Source organism: Buteo buteo, chromosome 25 (genome assembly GCF_964188355.1).
Source record: "Buteo buteo chromosome 25, bButBut1.hap1.1, whole genome shotgun sequence".
NCBI classification, from domain to species: domain Eukaryota; kingdom Metazoa; phylum Chordata; class Aves; order Accipitriformes; family Accipitridae; genus Buteo; species Buteo buteo.
In genome coordinates this window covers 7600497-7621625 of record NC_134195.1, presented here as the reverse complement: position 1 = coordinate 7621625, position 21129 = coordinate 7600497, and the positions used below count along the sequence as shown (strand labels likewise).

The following is a 21129-nucleotide window of genomic DNA, read 5'->3' as shown; positions in this document are numbered from 1 at the left end:
AGGGTGCCTGGAGCCCTGGAGCTCATCTGCATTACGGTAATTTGGAACAAGAAACCAATAGTAACAGTTGGCATATATTCAAAGATTTTCTATTTGTAACTTAGGCTTTTTGTAAGTGATGAATTATTACCATGAACACTGGTTTGTTTGAGTGTGAGAGGGAATATGGATTCCTGAGTGCTTTGCCAGCAGAGTTCACATCAGTTCTACTTTCAGCAATGTATGTTAATGCAGCAACAAGGGAAACAGCCTAAGTACTGTGAGGAGAGAGAAAAGGGAATCTCTGTGATTTAACCAAACTGGATATTAATGAATTATCCTACAGTAAGCATTTGCAGCTGCTTTTATGCTAATCGTCACTTAACATACTTCTGTGTGGAGAGGGAGGACGAAGCCTGTACAGATGGTAGAAACGCATCAGTCCGGCCTATCAGAGTAGAAAATCTGCCCATTAATGCTTTATCAGTTCTTACCAACTTTGTTCTCACTTGACTGAATCATAGAAATTTTAAAAATGTGTATAGACTAAGCATAGTTGAATGTCACAGATACAGTACAGATAAGATTTTTGGATAAGCATATGTAAAAGGGAATTACCTGTCAGAACAACATGTTTTTTTCACACTCACTCTTGGCTAGACTAAGATTTGCTTTCCATTTTCCATGTAACCTGCCAAATGCGTGCAGGTACCATTGTGGGAGGCTGGAATTTGCCGACTTGCTAAATCCTCTCTAGCTCTGGCTTCTTCTTGTGGGCAAATCTGTGTCATCCTTTGCTTTTCTTAGTCTTTTTGGAATTGACAAGGAATACGCTACTCATCTCACTATGGGGCTGCTGTTAGCACACTTTATTTCAGGTGCTAAGCACTGTGTATGTCTCCTGAAATGGGTGCGGACGTGTGTGTCTGTGTGTTGGTGTGTGTATGCATACACACACCTCCAGAAACACACAGTGGAAACCATCAGTCCTCAGCTCCTTAGCCACAGAGCTGGGAATTCTTTGCTAGTTTCTACCTCATCTCACACAACTCCCTTCCTGATCTTTTTTAGATACAAGCAGAGGAGATGTGTTCAGATTTCTCTCATTTCAAAATAAATTTCAAATGAACTTTTGTAGGATTTCCCCATTGAATAGTGGGTGGCCAGAGGAGTTCTCTCCTCTGAGTTGGAATTTGGGTGAATCACTCAATCTAACCAGGCCAAGTTTCCCTTTCTGGGCAACAGGGATAAATAATATTTATTGTGACAAAGCAGTGTAACTTCAGCCATCACAGCTTTTTAAATGGTTCAATTTCCTTGTGGGAGAAGGATGAGAGAAATGCAAATGTTATCGATGAGAAAGACAATGTTTGCAGCTGGAGTAAAACCATTGCAAATGACAGGCTCAAGAGCCACTCCAAAGAAGGTATGGTGCAATGGGAAATAACAGCTAATTGGGACTCAGAAGATGTTCATTTGGATAACACAATACATAGACCACTAGTTTTCTTTCCCACATAGAGTCATTTGCTAGCATTTTCTCACATCCTGTATTGGGTTTGTGTGACAAGGCTTTGGTAGTGGGGGGGCTACAGAGGTGGCTTCTGTGAGAAGCTGCCAGAAGCTTCCCCCATGTCCAACAGAGCCAATGCCAACCGGCTCCAAGACGGACCTGCTGCCAGCCAAGGGTGAGTCCATCAGTGATGGTGGTAGCAACTCTGTGATAACATATTTAAGAAGGAAAAAAAGTTGCAGGGGACACAGAAATGGCAGCTGGAGAGAGGAGTGAGAACATGTAAGAGAACCAACCCTGCAGACCCCCAGGTCAGTGAAGAAGGAGGAGGAGGAGGTGCTCCAGGCGCCGGAGCAGAGATTCCCCTGCAGCCCGTGAGGAAGACCATGGTGAGGCAGGCTGTCCCCCTGCAGCCCATGGAGGTCCACGGTGGAGCAGATCTCCACCTGCAGCCCAGGGAGGACCCCACGCCGGAGCAGGTGGGTGCCCGAAGGAGGCTGGGACCCTGTGGGAAGCCCGCACTGGAGCAGGCTCCTGGCAGGACCTGTGGTCCCGTGGAGAGAGGAGCCCACGCTGGAGCAGGTTTGCTGGCAGGACCTGTGACCCCACAGGGGACCCACGCTGGAGCAGTCTGTGCCTGAAGGACTGCAGCCCATGGAAGGGACCCACGCTGGAGCAGTTCATGAAGAACTGCAGCCCATGGGAAGGACCCACGTTGGAGAAGTTCATGGAGGATTGTCTCCCATGGGAGGGACCCCACGCTGGAGCAGGGGAAGAGTGAGGAGTCCTCCCCCTGAGGAGAATGAAGTGGCAGAGACAACATGTGATGAACTGATTGTAATGCCCATTCCCCATCCCTCTGCGCTGCTAGGGGTGGGTAGGTAGAGAATCCAGGAGTGAAGTTGAGCCCGGGAAGAAGGGAGGGGTGGGGGGAGAGTGTTTTTAAGATTTTGTTTTATTTCTCATTATCCTACTCTAATTTGATTGTTAATAAATTAAACTGATTTCCCCAAGTCAAGTCTGTTTTGCCCACAATGGTAATCGGTGAGTGATCTCTCCCCGTCCTTATCTCAACCCACGAATCTTTTGTTATATTTTCTCTCCCCTGTCCAGTTGAGGAGGGGGAATGATAGAGCAGCTTTGGTGGGCACCTGGCATCCAGCCAGGTTCAACCCACCACACATCCAAATCCTTTATTTCCCGAATTTCCTTTGAGTTTGACATACAGGACTGGTAAGGTCTACGTCTCATTCTAACTGTGACTCATCTGATGTCTTATTCCAGCACCTCAACAGGAATCCTCACAGTTACAGGTCTCAGAGGTAGTCAAATTTCCTCTGCAACGTTAGGGAAAGTGTCTGACAGTGACCCTAACTTTTGCCACCAATGAAGAAAATGTTTCTGCATGGGTTCAGCTGTTCTTTGGTTTGGTTGCGATCAGCCAGGCAGTACCAAGTGCAGCTCCAGCCCAGCTGCAGATATATGCTGATTTTGCTGAGCAGGATGAATGAGGAGTTAAGAAGCAGCTGGAGGTACAGTGGTGTGGGAGGGCAGATGGGGGAATGGGAAGTAAAGTGAGGTCGGAGACCACTGGAGTAAGGAGCAGAGGAAAGTTGTAAGGAGGTAGGACTGATTTCCTATTCCACAGGAAAGTACGTTTCATTAGATCTGCAGAACAACCTGTTTTATTCAAGTGTTGAAAGAAGGAAATACTCAAAATTAAACTATGACCAAAGCTGACCAAACACTGTGGCCTCTGATGTCATCGCGAAGCCTTCAGCTCAGCTGGTGTGTTTGTCATGCTTGTGACTCTGCGTGTGTTTGCATAGCCCTCTCTATTACAGCCCTTTTGTGCTTCCTTCTCTCATTACTGTATTCATTATTTTCTGACAGAACCTCATCCCCTTTGCCTTTTATTATTTCCTTAGTGCTGGTACTTGCAGCAATATCAAACCGATGCCAGCAATTTAGTGACACCACTGCATGTTTCTTCACAACATTGTCTTCCGCATGCCGACCTTTCCCCAGCAAAGAGCCGCACCATTTTAACAGCCTACATCTCCCAGCCTTGTCTCTCCGCATGTTTTCTTCCTCGTGCAGTGGGTGACCAGCCACTTTCAAAGCCCCACCTCCCAGCTCATCTTCAGTCACAGCCCTGTAATTTGCAAACAGGGCTCTGTGCTGGCTGACAGGTCAGGAAGCTAGCAAAATAGTTCTTTTGGTTGAGGTGATTTTGTGTTGAGAGCAGAATAGGATCATGTATCTTTAATATGCAAGACAACATTAACAACAGTCAGAGGTGTCAGGGGAGAGGATTAATATTTTGTTTTGCAGAACAATTCAATCTTTCAATACAGCTGCTAAGTTTTTTACCATAACTAAATGTGATTAAAGTGTTTCTGATCTGCACAATGATTTGTAAGTTGGAGTCCACTGAAAAGCCCCAACCAGGAGCCACACAAGCACACATCACTCCCCTGCCCACAGTGCTAGCCAAAAAGACCCACGGCCATATGGTCTTTGAGACATGATCTGGTGTTAGTTTGGCAGGATTTATGTAGCTTATTACTGTGCAATAGCCACAAAATATACCATTGCCTACAAAAGATAAATGATAACAAGTCTTCCTGTAGAATTTTCTGGCAGTCTGGATCTGGCCAGGCAACTAGGTCAGCTCTTTTCTGGCTTTCTAAAAAAGCCACTCTTTTGCCCTTTTAGTCTTTCTCATCTACATAATGAAGCGGCCATAACAAAATGAATCCTTTTTGTTATTCCCAGTCCACCAAAAGAGCTAACATTTTGATGGTAACCATTCAATTCCGTTCTCCACATTTGGCCAGAGCCGAGTACTGCCTGCTGAGGCTCTGTGCTGTCCCAGTCTGCTACTGGTTCCTTACTCTATCAGTCACTTGTTTGTCATAGTCATTGCCATCCCCTCCACCAAATGCAACCAGAAAATGAGTTGGTACTTACTTGTATTGCTGTGTCCTGTAGATCCCTGTTGTGACTCCTACAGTAATAATACAAAAAAGGTACAGTGTGTTATTTTTACAGCAATTTTTAGCTGCAATACTTGTTTGAACATTACCTTAATGATACAAACAGCATTGTTAATTGTTCATTCAGTTTCAAAGTAATTTTCAATTACAAGAATAAATCCAATATTTCTTTGAAAATCCATTAATTCTAAGGCTTGTAAACAACCCTTTAATGGTGCAATTCCTTGTATAGCTATTACGACTCTCCTGCTCACTATTCATTTATTGATCAGCCAAAACTCGTCTATTATCTTCTGCAAGTTTAGATGAGAAGACAGAGGGAAGACCAATATTGTTTCATGGACCATTGGATTCCTGAGGTAGTAGCACAGCTGATCTTTCCTTTTCACATGGTGATATTGACAGCACTGGAGAGTGGAAATACAGACTTTAGTTTTGGGTCCCTGAGATTACAAGGTCAACCTTGTATCACAGCTGCAATATCTAAGAATATGGTGCAATAAATAAAAAATGCATTTTTTCCTCACGTGCAAATGTTCACATATTTTACTCAGAGAATTCGTTTGCATTCATAAAAATATAAAAGAAGCCTTTAAATAGAAGGGAAATACAAATATAAATTATAACAAAAAGATATTTAAACTAAGGGAAAAAAGAACACTTTGCTATGGATGACAGCAGGGAAGATGTCCTGTATGTCACTCTGCTTCTTAATAACCCAGACACACACAGGAATACCACCTCGTATACATGCTGCACTGACAACTGCAGTAAAGAGTGCTCGGAGAGGCCAGGCACCCACAGCAACACATGGGGCCATTCTCAGTGAAGAATCGGGTGCTGGACCAGATCCTTGGTCCACAGAGGCTGAGCGAAGAGCCAAATGCACAGCTCATCAAGAAAGGAACTGCAAGTCCCCAGAGAGCTCAAGGATGCTCCGACTCGGCCGAGCAGAGATTTTGCTGCTGAGTCACTGAGAAGCATGCCTCAGGGGTTTGGGGCCCCAAGAGTTTCTTGGCGTCTCTAAATGGCGGTTGGCTGGACCGCAGGCACTGGGGTGTCAAGGGCTCAGCTAGTCAAATCCCCTCGATCTGCACCATTTACTCTGGAGTCAAGGCTCTCCAGACTGCATGGCTTTAATCCGTAATTTTTATGCTAGAATACACATCTGCAATTCACTGCTATCCTACACATCTGAAATGTGAGACATCGAATTCTTGGGCAAGCCCTAAGAGTTTCTACCTTCAACTGCAGTATGAAAAGATTTGTACCATGTTTTACATGCAGACAATAATTTCTCAATAATTTGAAATTGTCTACTTTTGACAAATTGCCTCAGCTTTTTGTGAATGCTTCTGATGAAGGGATATTAAAGCCTGTTTTTTTCTGGTGACTGAATATAATCTTAAGAAGTTAGGATCAGCTTGCAGTGGTGATGTAGTGACACGTACACTTGAATTTACATGCTATTCTAGTAGCCAACCAGGCTGCCAATAAAAGTAGGCTATTAGAGCATGTTCAGTTTCCAGAATAGTGAATTTATGTACCTAGAGGAGTTTGGGGGAATACAATCATTTTGATGGAAATACCCTGAGGTTTGTAAAAGTGTTTGAAACTGCTAAACAAGGATCTCGCTCACTCTTTTACATTTTCATCAACCTCAGGAAGAATGTACCCCCCCGCTTTAACTGCCTAGCACAGTATCTTACCTCTGCCATTGCCTCTGCGTAGTCTTAAATTTGACATCAGCAAAACATATGAGCTATAACATTTTCACTTTTCCTTTTAACTGATTCTTTAAAATAAGTGTCTTGATTCTCAACAAATTATTCTTAACAATAAAGACTACTACAAAAATCACATAGTGAAGTAGACAACACTCCCACTGAGGAAGAAAAAAAATACGACTTTATGTAACTTAAAAACCAAAGGTGAAGTCTTCACTTATGGAGATTATTTTCTAGTGCATTTGCTCCAGCTTGTTAAAATCAACAAGAAAGGAAAAGTAAATGAATTGAGCACGTAAAGAATAACATCACTATGTTAACTTAGCTTCTGCTGAGAATAATCACCCAATAGCTTTGTGACAAGACACCAGTTCTCCTGGAGTAGGTAACTTAATTCTCAAATAACAAAATGATGGCTGATCCCATAATATCACATACATGTAACTAGAAATCAAATGAAATCACAGTAAAAATGAAGAAAGAGAGCAAAGCAGGCAGCAGAATTAACAGCATTTTTTCCCGCATAAGAGTAGAGAATTAATGCCTGAACATGAAAGCTCATTCGCACAAGCATCAAGTGAGCTCTTATTTACCAAATTTAATTATTCATTTAAAGTTTATTTATTAAGATGTTTTTAATAAAATTACAATCAAATAATGCCTGATCATTTGTACATAACAAAGTGTGACAGAGATAGGAGAAAGGAAAGCACACACAGCCTGTCATATCACACACTGATTCAATTATCCTTAAGCTTTGAAAAACAAGAAATAAAGAGACTGTCATTGCCCCTTCCCAGTAAATTCAAGAGTACAAATTAATTCCACAGAGAAAGCAAATTCAAAGTTAAGGATGAAATGTAACTTTATGCTCTCTATTACATGAAGGACAGTTCCCTAAATGTGCTCTCCCAGCAGCACTGTGCTGGGAAATCTACTGGGCACTGGCGCACGTGTCAAACTTGACCCGGACTATCCTTCCATTCTTGTGCATTAATGCAGACCTCCCATGTTAATGAGGTCTGATTTCATATACAGGTACAGCATATGCACATACATCCCCCCCATCCACTGAGCATATAGTTATATAGATGGACACATCCACATGCGCAGTTTCAAATACGCAATTTTGTTATATTTGTGATATATAAACCCTAGTTATTTAGCTTTTATTACTAGACGGATTTCAAAGCCAGTCTAGCTATAGTTGCTGTGGCCTTTGCAACTTTAATAGCCTAATTAATAAATTTCAAGTTTCAAACTGTCAGAGCACTAATTACTTGAGTTGCAGGTTAAAAGCAGTGTGGCATGTATGGGAACTAATGATGCTGACACTCAGTTTTCACAGACAGAAAAGTAAGGATAATTTGCAACCTTGCAACAGGGCAGGAGTCCTACAAGCTTCTCTTTTTCTCATTCCCAAAATGATAAGTACCTTTACACTTGGGAACTGTCTTCTGTTGAAAAGGATCGCAGCCTACTTGCTTCTCTGGCTGGAAGAGTCATTGCAAATGAACTGAACTGATCTCTCAACATGGCCATAAAGCCTGAAAATGAATTCACGGTACCATGCATTGCTTGGAACTAAGAGATGAAGCTGATGCCCTGAATTTAGCCTTTTAGCCTCTTTGCTGACCTTGGCCACTACTTAACTGACAGGCCCGTTTATCTGAATAATGTGCGATCCACAACAGTTTGGTGTAGTCAGGTTTTAACAAGTTGGGACAGCTACGTAGCTTACCTGTGGGAAAGCTTCCTAAGAGTTGTGGAGACATCCTCTATGAGATCCAACAAAGATTTTACACCACACTTTGTGAAAAGCAATAGCTAGCTTATGAATGTTTCAAAAAAACGTTTGAAAAATTAGGAAACCATTCTTTGCATTTTGAAGTCTGAAAAGCAGACGCCTTCTAAAGTCTGTGACTGTACAGATTCAGAGTAAGTGACAGAATTAGCTTTTAATTATTTTAAAATATTTTAAAATGGAGGTGGTATCTAAAATTAACATGATCTATGGCCAGTAATGCAGGATTTTTCCAGGACTCTGGTGAGTTATGTTAGGTACTTCCCCATCTCACACAAAGCACTCTAATTTCTGACTGTGCAGACCACCCAGGTCACAATACAGTTGTGATGTTGTTATATGTACAAAAGTATGCTCATATATTATTAGATGAAATCTTGTTCATCCTAAGCCTAAATAAAATGGAAATTCTACTTTGGTAAGAGAAAAGGAAACCACCTAGAAAAGGCTCTTTAAAAATGAATGGCAGATCTCTGAAACAGCTCTGCAGTTCAAACTATTAGAATATTTCCCAGAGATGGATCAACAGGCAGAAAGAAGATGAGAAAGTCAATATCAACCATTATTCACGTATCTTTGTCCTATGGTCTGTGGTTCTCCTATTCCTGTATTTATCACAATACATTTAGCTGTGAGAAAGTGCATTCAATGATGACCACACAGATATGCTGATAGGTGCATACCTTGCCCATGCACATCTGCACACGTGCCACGCAAGCACATCACATGATGATAATTATGGCAAAAACTGCTGAGCTGGAAGCACCACTTCGTTTTTATCATCCATATCTGGGTACTTCATCTGCTTGTAAGCTGCTGATCCACCTATTTCCTACAGGACTTACTCTAACATAACAAGCCTCTAGCCTGCCTACCATCTTCAATCAGCTGTCTGCCTTCAATGAGCAAATAGAAAGTGAGTTATTTCCTTCTTTTTCTTTCATAACATACCAGAGACGTTTTGGTTTACACCCCTGGTACTTCAAAATCATGACACTTTCATCCACGGAAAAGCTTTTTTACTGTAGGCAAATCTTGAAGGTTTCTTGGCTTTGTGGTTATAATTATTCCCTGCACTAAATTTTGCAGAATAGACTTAAAAGTTACCAAAAGAGCTTGCTTTAACAGGATAAAGGCTATAAACAGCATCAGTACCATCTTTCAAGCTTGAACAATTCATGAAATATGCTTGTGGCATATAAACAGTATATGGTGATACAATGTGAAATTTTTATTGGCTCTTGCATAGGATAGCTGATTTAATTCCCTCCTAACTTATGAAGCATCGATAATGTGGTTTCCCCAAGCTCCTGCCAATGGGCTTTACCATGCCGCACTGCATCCTCCCTGGGATACTCATACAATAGTGGAGCTTGTTGCAAGGGACCATCAGCAGGACCAGTGGCCTTGGTCCTTTGAGGGACCAAATACTTCCCTGGCAAATACTTCTGTGGCCCCTCTGGGCATCATGGCACTGGGCTGGCTGCCTCTCTAGCAAAGCTGCCCCTGAAGCCAGGCTGGAGGCAGGGGATGTACGCCCACTCCTCAGGCCCCAACTACAGAGGCCAGTGTATTAGCAAAGCCCACCTCAGACCTCAGCGATTTCAACAAAAATCTCAGCTAGTGAAGCCAAATGAAGCAGGAGCAGTGGATGAGAGCAGGAGCTTCTTGACTCGCAGCAGCTGTGTGTGCGCTGAAGTATCGGTCAGGAACCTCAGCAGGTGCCCGCAGAAGGCACCACACCTGGACACCCCGTCAGGGAACCTGCGGTTTTGCCTTGTGGTGAGGAACCCGTGACCCACACACCAGCATCAGTGCTGCTGCCAGGAGATATGCAAACAAGACCATGTAGCCCTGCAAAGGCTGTAAGCAGGGAAAAGGCAGGGGATACTGGCACACACATGGAGAAGGTCACTGGCATGGCATCAACCTCAGCCCAGAGACTTCCCATGCTTAGTCAGGGCTCATGTAGGACATATTTTGAGGTGCAGGAAGCATGGTTCTACATGATGTTGCTTGTCTTACCTTGTTTGGGAAGGGAAACTTGCTTTGTTCTGCCTTTCCTGGTGTGTGAATAGCTGACAGTGGTGGAGGCCATGAATGAGTCATCTCCTGAAAAACAATATTGAACAGCAAACTGTGTTTAGAAAGCCAATGGAATAGGAGACAGTGACAGTATATCAGTAGCAAGAGTGCCTGGGTAGTGGAATATTTAAGTTACTGCAGCTTCTAGGAAATGCCCAGTTTACATATAATCTAGACAACACATGTACTACATTGATTTTTATCACAGACTCTTGAGAGTAGTTCTTAAGCACCGTTTCATTTTCCTGAATAGTTAATGCATCTTAAGTGCAAGAAGTTTGATTTTTCTGACAATCTGCAACCACATTTTAATCATGCAACATATTCTGGCTGGTGAGACTAACAGAAAAACTTTTTTTTGTAGTATGGGAACAGAAATTTCAGTTCATGACCAAGTAATGGGTACACACTTTGAACTAATCATGAAATAGATTTCATAGACAAGGTCAGAATAATAAATACTTGACATTTGCTCAATGGTTAATTCCTAAAATTGCTTTTGTCATTGTAAAGGAGTTGAATAAGTTCCTAACTGCAACATGTTTGTGCCTTGCAGGACACAGACATGTGGCAAGCTCTAAACAAGGGGTGTTGCACTCTACCTTTGTCTCCTCCCTGTGTTGTTTTGAAGGACATTTTTTAATAGCTAAGAGACATACATAGCTTGACCTGACTTGTATGCAGTCATCCTTGACACAGCTTCAGGTAGCAGGCAGACACACGTTCAATACCATTATCATTCAAGCCTGAAAGAGTTGGTCTCCAAAGCATGGGTGCTTTTGGGAAGGTGTAAATTAAACACTTCAGACAAGAAGTTTGTTAAGAGAGAGGCTCCATATTCCTCTCTAGTGCAGGCTGTTAAAGGATGGACATGGTTTTTTTTGACATGTTCAGCACTAACAGCCATAATATTTGGTACACAGTAACTCAGCAGAATTAATATGAGAAGTAGCGTGGAGCGTGACAACCCTGAAGAGTCAGCTCGTAAGTCTCAAGAGCTGAAGAGCAAATAACATCCTGCCTAAGCAGGGTGCTCGCTGACACTATCACGAGTTTGCCTGGCAGGTGCTTTGCTGGGTTTTGATACCATTAGCTGACGTTGGAATTGTTTCTCAGTGATATTCCAAGGAGTCGTGCTGAGATCCACGATCAGTCCCAAAATAATACTGGAGTTACATTTCCATGACTCATTCCTTTTTAAAGAGAAAAGAAAATGTTCTTGTTTGAAAAAAGGTGCGGGTGAGGCTCTTGCTCATCCTTCATTGGTGCTGATGGAAGTGCTTCCTGACCCGGCACGGACTGAGCTGGGGCATTTTTTACATAGAGGAAAGTCTCTGGCTGTTCTGCCAATGAAAGGATCAGCCCTTTCACCATAGTTTATTAGTAATAAATGTCACCTTTAAAGCATTCTTGATAAACAGTTTATTTCCTAATAAAAACTGCATTCTTTTATTTTATTTGAGGCTAAAAAGTTACATGATTTATTATACTTCTGTAATCTACGTGCGTGCCTCTAATCAGAGCATCATCTGGTTTGCAGTTTCAGTATCAGAATTGCTTTGCTTTTCAGTTCTTTGAAACAGATTGTTCATCTTATGACTTCCTTATCTGATAAGTGCCGGCAATAGCAGTATATAGTAATTTTTAATATACAGTAAGTGCTTTATACTCAGGCAACAAAAAACACAGGCAACCAGATTGCTGTTTGCTATAACTGCCTGGCACACGTGCTATTGTTTTCAAAAGAATAAGGAATTACATATTGAGAAATATTCCAACAGTAAATAAATTGATGAAAAGGAGATTTGCAATGTGGACATTTGATCCTGAAGCCGTGATCTAAAAAAGTATCTCTTTCTCACCTGCTTTTCTTTGCTTTTCCCTTACAGGACCATTTGCTTACGTTCTAGAAAATGGGATTTGTGCATATAGACTAAAGGTGTTTCCACCAGTAAAACCCCGTTCCCAAACAAAGTGTTTTTGCCTACAAGTTGAGGTGCTGAGCCCAAAAATATGCATAGGAATGAACTACGTGTCCCTTTCTTCTGAAGGGCAAAGCTCTAAGTTATCTCTGTCAATTGAAGAATCGGGGCAGCCAGACTGGGAATGTCTAGTGGCTTTGACCTAAAGTTACCCTACTTGTGAAATATGCTATTCAGTACTTATGATTTCCATTTGCCCAAGAAGCCGTTCCTCCAGGTTATATGGTGGCTGACCCCACTGTCATCTTCAGGGAAACATCTTCTGAGAAGTCTGCTATACGCCATGCAGAAACCAATCTGTTACAGCAGCAGACCTCTTCCCTCCCACCTTGCCTGCCCGAGTCTGACAATGATGCCTTCATCCAGGGAAAGGACCAGAGGGCTGATTAAAAATAAGGGTGACCTTTTTTTTTGACATGTCAAAATCTTTCATTTCTTCTTCTCTCCAAGATTATTTCTCATCCACACTTCAATGAAAAATGGCCCTAATGGTCTTTTTTTTTCAGCTAGTTTCTCTTCTTCCTTTTTACTTTGAGTTGTGGTATATAATAAAGCTTTCTACATAATTTAAATTTGACATAACCCTTTCTGACACAAAGATTTAGTAAGACCACTGATATTTGCCAGGGTTAATAATTGCCATTATCATGAATATCTGAATGTGAATTTACTAGAATAATATTTTGAGTTGTGATCATATAGTGTATTTATCACTACCCTTTGGAATTCAGACAACTATAAAATGAAATCAAATCAGAAAAAAAAAATCAGAAAACTAACATGAAAAATACCCCAAACTACCACTGAGGAGTGGTAAGATTTAAACATAATAAAATATATTTTGAAAAGAGAAATATTAAGCTATGTGCAGTCTCCTTCTGGCTGCTAAGAACAGAATCTCAAAAATCAGGAGAAAGGATTTAGGTGTCCAGCAAGTGTCAACACTTTGCAAGGTCCAGCAGAAACAAATCCAGAATATGTTCCTGTGTGCCAAATCTCGTGATTTTAGACTCTATCTGAAGATATTTGAGTGAGATTAAAAGCACCACTGGTGACATATGATTATATCAAGATCCTTTTTTAGTACATGGTGTGAAATGTTTGAAAACGTAAACCCAAAGGGCAACTAGCTAACTAAATAGAAAGGACTCAACTTTTATTGTTAAAATAAACTTTCATGCACAGCTTCTCTTTTCTGCTCAGCTAACTTCCTGTCTTCGGAGTTTGGGATTGGCAGAATTGGCATAAGGCACCCACTGGACTGAAAACAATGCTTCAAATGGACTGATGAAAATTAAAATGTACTTAAGATCCTCAGCACCTTCAAACTGGTGTTACAGCATTGATTGACATAAAAGATTTTTGAAATTAGAAAGAGAAAAAAACAAGGATTTTTTTTAGCATAAATCAAACAGAAAATAGGTCCAAAACCCCTGGCACCAGAAAATGTTCCAGCCACTACAAGATAATGGTCTATTTTAAAACCAATTTAGATCTTTCTCCAAACTTGATTAAGTTAACCTTAAAGTCGTGAACAATGTTAATTAAAGGAAGCACTGAGAAGCCATTTGGGGTCCAGAAGCGGGGAAACCAAAGATTTCTGGATCAAAGAAGGAAGCCCTGACTAGACTGCTTAAAAATACATGTGGATAAGCATGTGTGCCCAACTGCAGGGCAGCTTGTTTGATATGACAATGACTTCCCTCCTCCTCGTGCAGCCAGATGCACAAGACTGAGGGGTGGCTCTGAGACCCCCCCGTTTTTTTTTTAAACACACGTTTCTCCTTGTGAGGGTTGCGATGTTACACACTGACATCTTTGCAGTGGTGGTGATGGCACATCTCACTCACATGCATATTGTAACTCTACAACTCTACAACTCTACTTGTCTCCACCTGTAATAAATCAGTTTTCAGCAGCTATACATAAATGTCCAGTTTTACAAGCTATAAAGGTCCAAGCCTAGTTAATCTTAGTCAACGTGCCAACTTGGCTTTTCTTCTTACTGAAGGCAAAACCTTCAAATAAAGAAATCTATAGTATTGCGTATCCTTGCTCCAAATTCAGTTTCCGCAGCAACAATTAAGTAACGAGACATTTCTTCTGGATTAATGACTGCTTGGCAGTGTTTTGTTTGGGGCTTTTAACCCTAGCTTGTAGGTAATTTTTCAGGAAAAGTACCATGCAGAGGTAAATAATAGTATTCACTCTAGACTTAAGGCAATGCTATTTATCTAGTGCCATCAATCTTGCTGTGTGGCACATGATACTAGGAACGGTTGAACTGATTCAGAAAAATTGTAATTAATAAAAAGTAGGGAGACCAGTATCATCTAGATTTAAAGTCTAGCCACATGTATTATCTGGGTGTTCATTCGCTGCCAAAAGCAGAACTTATCATCAGGCCATTAAGAAAATTGACTGTTTAATCCTCCTCTTTGCTTGTGCTCACCTAGCCAATTTTTGATTCATAATATTTTGTCTCTCCACAGATGATGATTTAAGAAATGTTTGTAGCATCTCATAAAGGACCCTGTCAAACACCTTTTGAAAATTATTTTAGCTGGCTCAACTTCATCCACTGCTCTACTGACATGTTGCAGGAATTATAGGAGATTGGTGAGACACAATTTTCCTTTGCAAATACTCTGCTGGTTAGCTCACAGGGACCACAGAGGCTCTCTCTTTGTAGTTACCTACACTAAAATGCAGATTTTAGGGAAGCATTAGATATATTTATTCAGCTGGAAGTCAAGGCAACACAAAGCTAACGCAGAGCTTTCCAAGACCCTTTAGCAAGTGATCACAGGACACAGTTTGAGAATGTCTAATCCAGTTACTCTCCTGTCTTCATAAAATAGGTTGTTTTTTTTACACAGGAGACTCTCTCTTTAACTGCTGTCAGTTTGCGAAGATCCCTTTCAGTTCAGTGAGGCTACACTGCCACTAGCTGACAACATGGCTATGATTTTAGTGTCAAACAGCCAAAGCAAAGAGTCTGACACTGAAACTTTTGGAGACTATGTTGAAGCTGACAGCATTTCACTATGATAAGGTTCCCATGATATGAAAAGCAAATTTTGTTTTTTAAAAATTGATTCCTCTAGTATCTGTTATAGCTGCAACTTTTCTAACCCAAACCTCAAATATACACCTGTAAAATAGAAAGATAAAGCTGTTTCTTCTTGTTTCTTTATGATGTCACTTATCCAAACTACACCCACTTAACTTTTTTTCTTCTTCCTCATAAGCCCTGTCGTTTCCACTGAGCACGTGATAATTTTCCTCTTTTCATTTGAGCATCTTTTATTTCGTCATTATCCTTTTGGTAACATGTTATTCAGAACCACCACCCCCAACAAAATATCTTGTGATTTTCCAGCTTCTGTTGTTTCCTTTCCATCCACTTATTTGGGCAGGTTTTAATTTACAGTTAATATTTATGTCACCTATGATGCAAAAGGCTTTCTAAACTTGAGAAAAGTGACAAACATGGTTTCACCTACCCCCTAACTGAAGGATGAAATAAGGGAACTACTATGAGCTCCCTGTCATGCAGCTGAAATAGCCGTAAGGACACCATTTACGCCAAGCTGGGTGCTGAACCTCAGTCAGCAGTTCTTCTGTATCCCCTACTCTTGCTAAAACGATTTCAAGGAGCCACTTTTTTCATGGCAATCTGCTGCAAAACACATTCTACCACATTTCCCCTTTGGCTCCAGTCCTAAGACCCTTCAAATGCCCTGTTGCTTTCTGTAATATGAATTCCTTTCAATAGGGCTTCATCGCTATAACATCCAAAGTTATACGACAATCCAGGGGAGAGTGCTTGTCAAGGAATTTTTTTGTTCTAAGCAAAGAAATAAAGGTAGCTGTGTAGCTTGTGACTGTGTCATTTGTGCTGTGCTTGGTTCTTCAGACCTGCATGGTCTGCAATGAAATTGCTTGATAGAAACAGGACTCTGTGTGTGTGTGTGTGTGCATGTGCCTGTGGGCTGGGGAGAAGGAGAGAAAAAAAGAGAAATTAGGCCCTTGGAAAGGGAGAAGGTCAGAGATTTTGCGGACTGCAGCATTAAAGAATGTGTTCAGCATTAAATCTCCAGATATTTGGTATCTACAGAACTAAACCATTCCAAATCATGAACATTTGCAACGTGATCTGTGGATCAATTCACTCTACAGCAAATCACAAGTGCCAGTGCAATAAGTTTCTGTTTGGAATACGTTATCTCTGCTTTAGTGGAACCATCCTGCAAATAACCTGCAACATTTAGTCAAGGTTCAGCAATCTAGGACAGATAAATGTAAAAGGCGGCTACAGCTGCTTACTTATCAAACTGACTTATTTAGGTCCTTCATTGCATGATTATAATTCTTTAACAAAGAGTCTTGCAAATTTTTATTCATTTTTTGGGGGACTAAATGAACCTGTAAGTCCAGAAGAAGCTATGGATACCCAAGAGAAATGTGGTTTGATTCTAAAAGCAAGTGTTAATTAGGGTATAACCCATGCCACACTCTCTCATATCAGAGTTTAAGACAAACCGATGCCACGCTCTCTCATATCAGAGTTTAAGAAAAAAAGATTTATTTCTATCAGGAAAGGAAGAACAGGTCCCTTTACAGTTAAATCATAGAAAAGAATTTAGAGGGTTTCCTTAAAAACTTTTCACTAATCTTCACTGAAATGAAAAAAAGAAAAAAAAAAGAAAAAACAACGGACAAAATTTCTCCTTTAGTTGCTGTGATGAATATCTGTTCTTAGCTTAGAAGCTGTGTTTTTAGATGAATGCATTGGGCCATATGATATGACAAACTGTCTGAAAACCAGCCTTGCCTAGGCAAGCTGAGATGATGTGGTTAATCAAGGTACAATCTTTATTAGTGCATTAACCTCCTGCACCCAAGGACTGTGGATTCTAATTCCTGAATTGCCATGCAAGACTGATGCGGCTAGTTTTCTAGTCTCAGTTGGCAGCAAGCTAACAGAAGTGGCTAATGAAGATGAATAGCTGCCTCTTGGGAGTGGGGGGAGGAGAAAGAGTAAAGGAAAAGACCTAGGATACTTCAAGGTCCAGATCTCTGCATGATTTCAGATAATAATGAAAAAATGCACATAGTCGACATTTTCAGAGACTGTAACAAGTATGTTAATTCTGCAGTCTGCTAACAAAGCAATGGTAGTGGCCTCAGGATTGCTCTGGAAACATTTCAAGAAATTAAAACAAAGGCTATTGAAAATAAAGACCAGGACACTGGTCAGGGTCTTACCCTGTTTTTGATGGATGATTGTATTAATACGGACAAAGGAGCAGACAAAAAAGTGCCCAAAGCTAAAAAACAGACACATTTACTAAGGAAAACATCTGAGGTTTGGCGAAGACAAAAATTCCGTCACGGTAAATAATTAGCAATACTGAAATACCTTTGCCACAAATGCATGTAATGTTCTAATATAAACATCCCTTTGTTCCAGACAAAATTACACTGCTAAACGTAAGGAGGTCATCAAAGCAAGATTTGCAGGGAAAAAAAATCCAGGTTTTTTTGAAACTAGACAAATTTTTCAAGTTTCTTATTTTGTGGGAGGCTGGAAGCTTTCTGATAGGTACATTAGTGGTCCTGGTTCACCCCCTGGACAGAAGGTGAAATAGCAGGTCATCAGTTTGGCATAATTTGTTCTTAGTTCCAGTCTTTCATACTCCTGAAGCCAGTTTAAGAGGACTGGGGTCACGATAAAGACTTACTTGGTTCCTGGGAACCTGTTGGCTGGTACAAAGAGCTCTTTTGTGCAACTACAGTGGAGATTCACCAGTGGGTATGAATTAATAATTTTAGTTCAGCTTGTTCAGCCAACTGATTGAGTACTTCAAGCTTCACAAACTTATGAGTAACACAGTAGTGCCTGTGTGCTCTGTGCACAAGTTACGGGCAGACATTACATGAAGTAAATACCTTGTGCTCTGGGTTAAGGTCTAAGGTGCTACCAGAATGTCTTTTGGCTAATGTACCTGCGAAGGCTGCCAAGCATAACAAGAAGGAAGAAAGCTTCTGTTCTGTGCTACTACAACAAACTTCTTGGTCAGTGTGAAAAGATGATAGAGAGGGTAAGAAATAACCATAGAAAGAAAAAAAGTCAGAATTAAAGCATTAGAAGTTAAATTGCTGTCAGATGTGGCTCTATAAAGTGTAGCTCCAAGAGCCTTGTGGTTTCTTAATGATATTAGATAAAATGTGCTCAATTTACAGGTGAAAATTACATCAGGCTGGGACCTCAGACTGTGGAGCTGAGCATCAAGACAGGGATTCTCCTTCCCTTTCCCCTGCTGTAGCACAGAGAGGTTCTGCAAGACAAAGCAGCGTGTAAATCCTTCCCGGACAACCTTGCATGGATGTGGCTGACTACAATTAGCAAACAATTTTGTTTATGATGCTCTGACAACTTGGGGAATCTGTTCATACAGAAGTCATTTATTCTGAATGAGATTAAGAAATCAGTGTAGCACTGCGTGCTTCAGTGTCTGTGAATTCAACCATCTGTTCTCAGGGCTGCATCGTGTGCCTCCTAGATCTGAATTGACAGAAAGATGTTAAATCTTGATGGTTTGTATTCTAGAAGTAGCACAGTGCCACAATGTGATAGCTGAAGCCAACAGAGACCAGTTCAGCCAAGAGTACAGAGGTGTACAGAGTTGAACACAGACAAACTGATGACCACAAATTAAGAATACCATATATACCTGATAGACTGGGACACTGGACCCGGAAAGGAGTTAGAGATCACCAGATGACAAGCAACTGAAAATAATCTTGCAACATCTTATGCTCTTGCCCAAAGAGCTCGTTCCATCATTGTGCATTTGAAAATGGAGAAGCAAGTAGTACAGTAAAACTGTGAGGCCAATGCTGGAATAGCCTGTTTCTTTGACCCCACTTCTTCCAAAATGCTGGAAATTCTGAGAAGGTGAAAAAAGGAACAAAAAAAGATCACAGATATTTACAGACATCAGCCCTGTTAGACTAAGAGCTACTATGCTTGATATGCACGAGCATCTTCATAGGGGAGAAAAACCTTCTAACATGACTTTTAGAAAACTTATTTGTAGCCCACTGTCAAGTGTCCCAAGGTAAAGGTAGAACCTCTACTCAACCTTCAACAGGATTCGCAAGAGATGACTGAAAAAAATCAAGGTTGTTCATGCTTAATAGGAGTCCATGTATACAAAATGTCCAAATAGGTCTCAGTGGAAAATGTTGTCAGTTCACAATAATAGAAAAAGATGAAACCCACTAACTTCTTGTATCATGAGCCAATGGATAGAAGGACAAAAAGCAGAATTGAAGTTAGGGAAAAAAGAACACATCTCATGAACTGGCAGTACTACAGAAATGCCTGTCTTCATCTCTTGAAGTCTTAAGAACAAGAAAGGATGCTTTTCTGAATGATATGTTTCAGCCAAATACAAGATAATGGGCTCAAAACAGGGGAGAGTGGCTGCTGTTATCTGGCTTGTTACACAGGTCAGGAAGCTAGTCAGACTGGGTGATAAAATAACACCATTCAGACTCACATCTAAAACGTACCTAAGTGGGATTCTTGTTCTTTATTTTGGAAATTCTTTTTCAGTCCATCACAATCCTTAGCATTTTTGGCTCTCAATACAGGCTTTATAAGTCAAGAAGACATGTGAACCATTTGTATTCACATGTGAATGCTAGGTACTGACCACAAAAGCAGTGATTAAGAGAAAGGGATGTTCCATTGTGTTTTAGAAAAGATAGAAACAAAAGTTTGTTCTTTCCTTATGTATCAGTAATCTATTGCCCATAGTTGTCACCTTCTGCTTTTGACTGTACAAGGTCCAGATTCATCACAGTTAACCTTGGGGATTTAACTGAGGGGTCAACATGATAAAGGCATCTGCCTTACACTCTTCCTATAGTCAGCAGAAAGATAGACTCCAGCATGGGGTGCATCAGTGGACCTAAGATCTAGAGCACCGTCTGGAAGTGACTTTCTATGTTGTCTAGAGATGGAGTCCAGGTTGCTGTATTCAGTCCTAAAGTGCCTCCAACTGCTGGGGTTGAGTCTGGCCTTGTGCCCCTTGGAGCAAAGCTTTATTTCTTACATGTTTGTATGGCACCTAGCACAGAGATTTTGATCAGTGCTGGGCCTCTCTAGTTGCTATAATCACACATACCAGTTGAGGGAGAATTCAGAGATGACTTCCTGGCAGTGATATTATTTCAGCTAGGCTGCCCTGGTACTTTTTCTTAGACCATCTCTTAGGTTATGTCTCTATCTCCAAATCTGAGAGCATTACCACATTTCTGTACCTTGGCCATCTGCATATCAGGATGAGAGTCAAGTAGATGGCTTGACCTTCACATTAAGAAGACACTGCTGTTCCATAAACGTCATCTGTGATTATCTAAATTTTTTTCCTTAAACGTGTAGACAACCCAGTATCAGGTTTTCCAGTTTTAACGTTGTGGGTAGTGAGAAGGTTAGCTGGCTGGCTATCATCTTTTTCTTCTAAAAAGTCACATTTGGATTCTGTCTCAGCCTGGAAGAGCAGTTGGACAGCAGAGGAGAGCTGTGGTGCTCTCCATCAGGTGCCCAGCCTTGATCCCTGAAGTCGGGACTGGGGTGTGCAAAACAGTATTCCAGCAGGTCCGTGTAGGTACAGCCACTACCCAGGGTGGCTCTTTGCCTCCTGTTGTCTTCAGCAACACACATGCCCTCCTTCCCCTGGTTGGCATAGACGAAAGAGGGTCTCCACAATACCAACCTCTCACCCCAGGGCCCAGTGAATGAGCCCTGGCCAGAAGTGGGAGCCAGGTGTAAACACCCTCCTCCTCCCTCCAGGGCTCCCCAGGCAAACAACCCAGATTCTCATGGAGAATCAGCCACCCACACTGGAAAAAATCCAGCGAGGTGGCAAAGCGGGGCTTGGTACTAGAGCCAGAGGCTGATGGGCCTGCTCCAAGGGTCTTTGCAATATAAAAAGCTGGCCAGATCCTGCTGCACTTGGAAAAG

The 21129-nt window shown here is 41.3% G+C and overlaps 1 protein-coding gene across 1 annotated transcript in view; it reads right to left on the bottom strand.

Moving 5' to 3' along the window:
- Positions 1–21129, bottom strand: part of AFF3 (ALF transcription elongation factor 3) — a 383003-nt gene that overhangs the window by 125274 nt on the left and 236600 nt on the right. The window contains exons 7-8 of the mRNA XM_075057215.1: positions 10048–10134; positions 4466–4502 (exon numbers count right to left, since the gene is read on the bottom strand). Of these exons, the coding sequence (XP_074913316.1) occupies positions 4466–4502; positions 10048–10134 (124 nt within the window). The remainder of the gene's footprint in view (positions 1–4465; positions 4503–10047; positions 10135–21129) is intronic.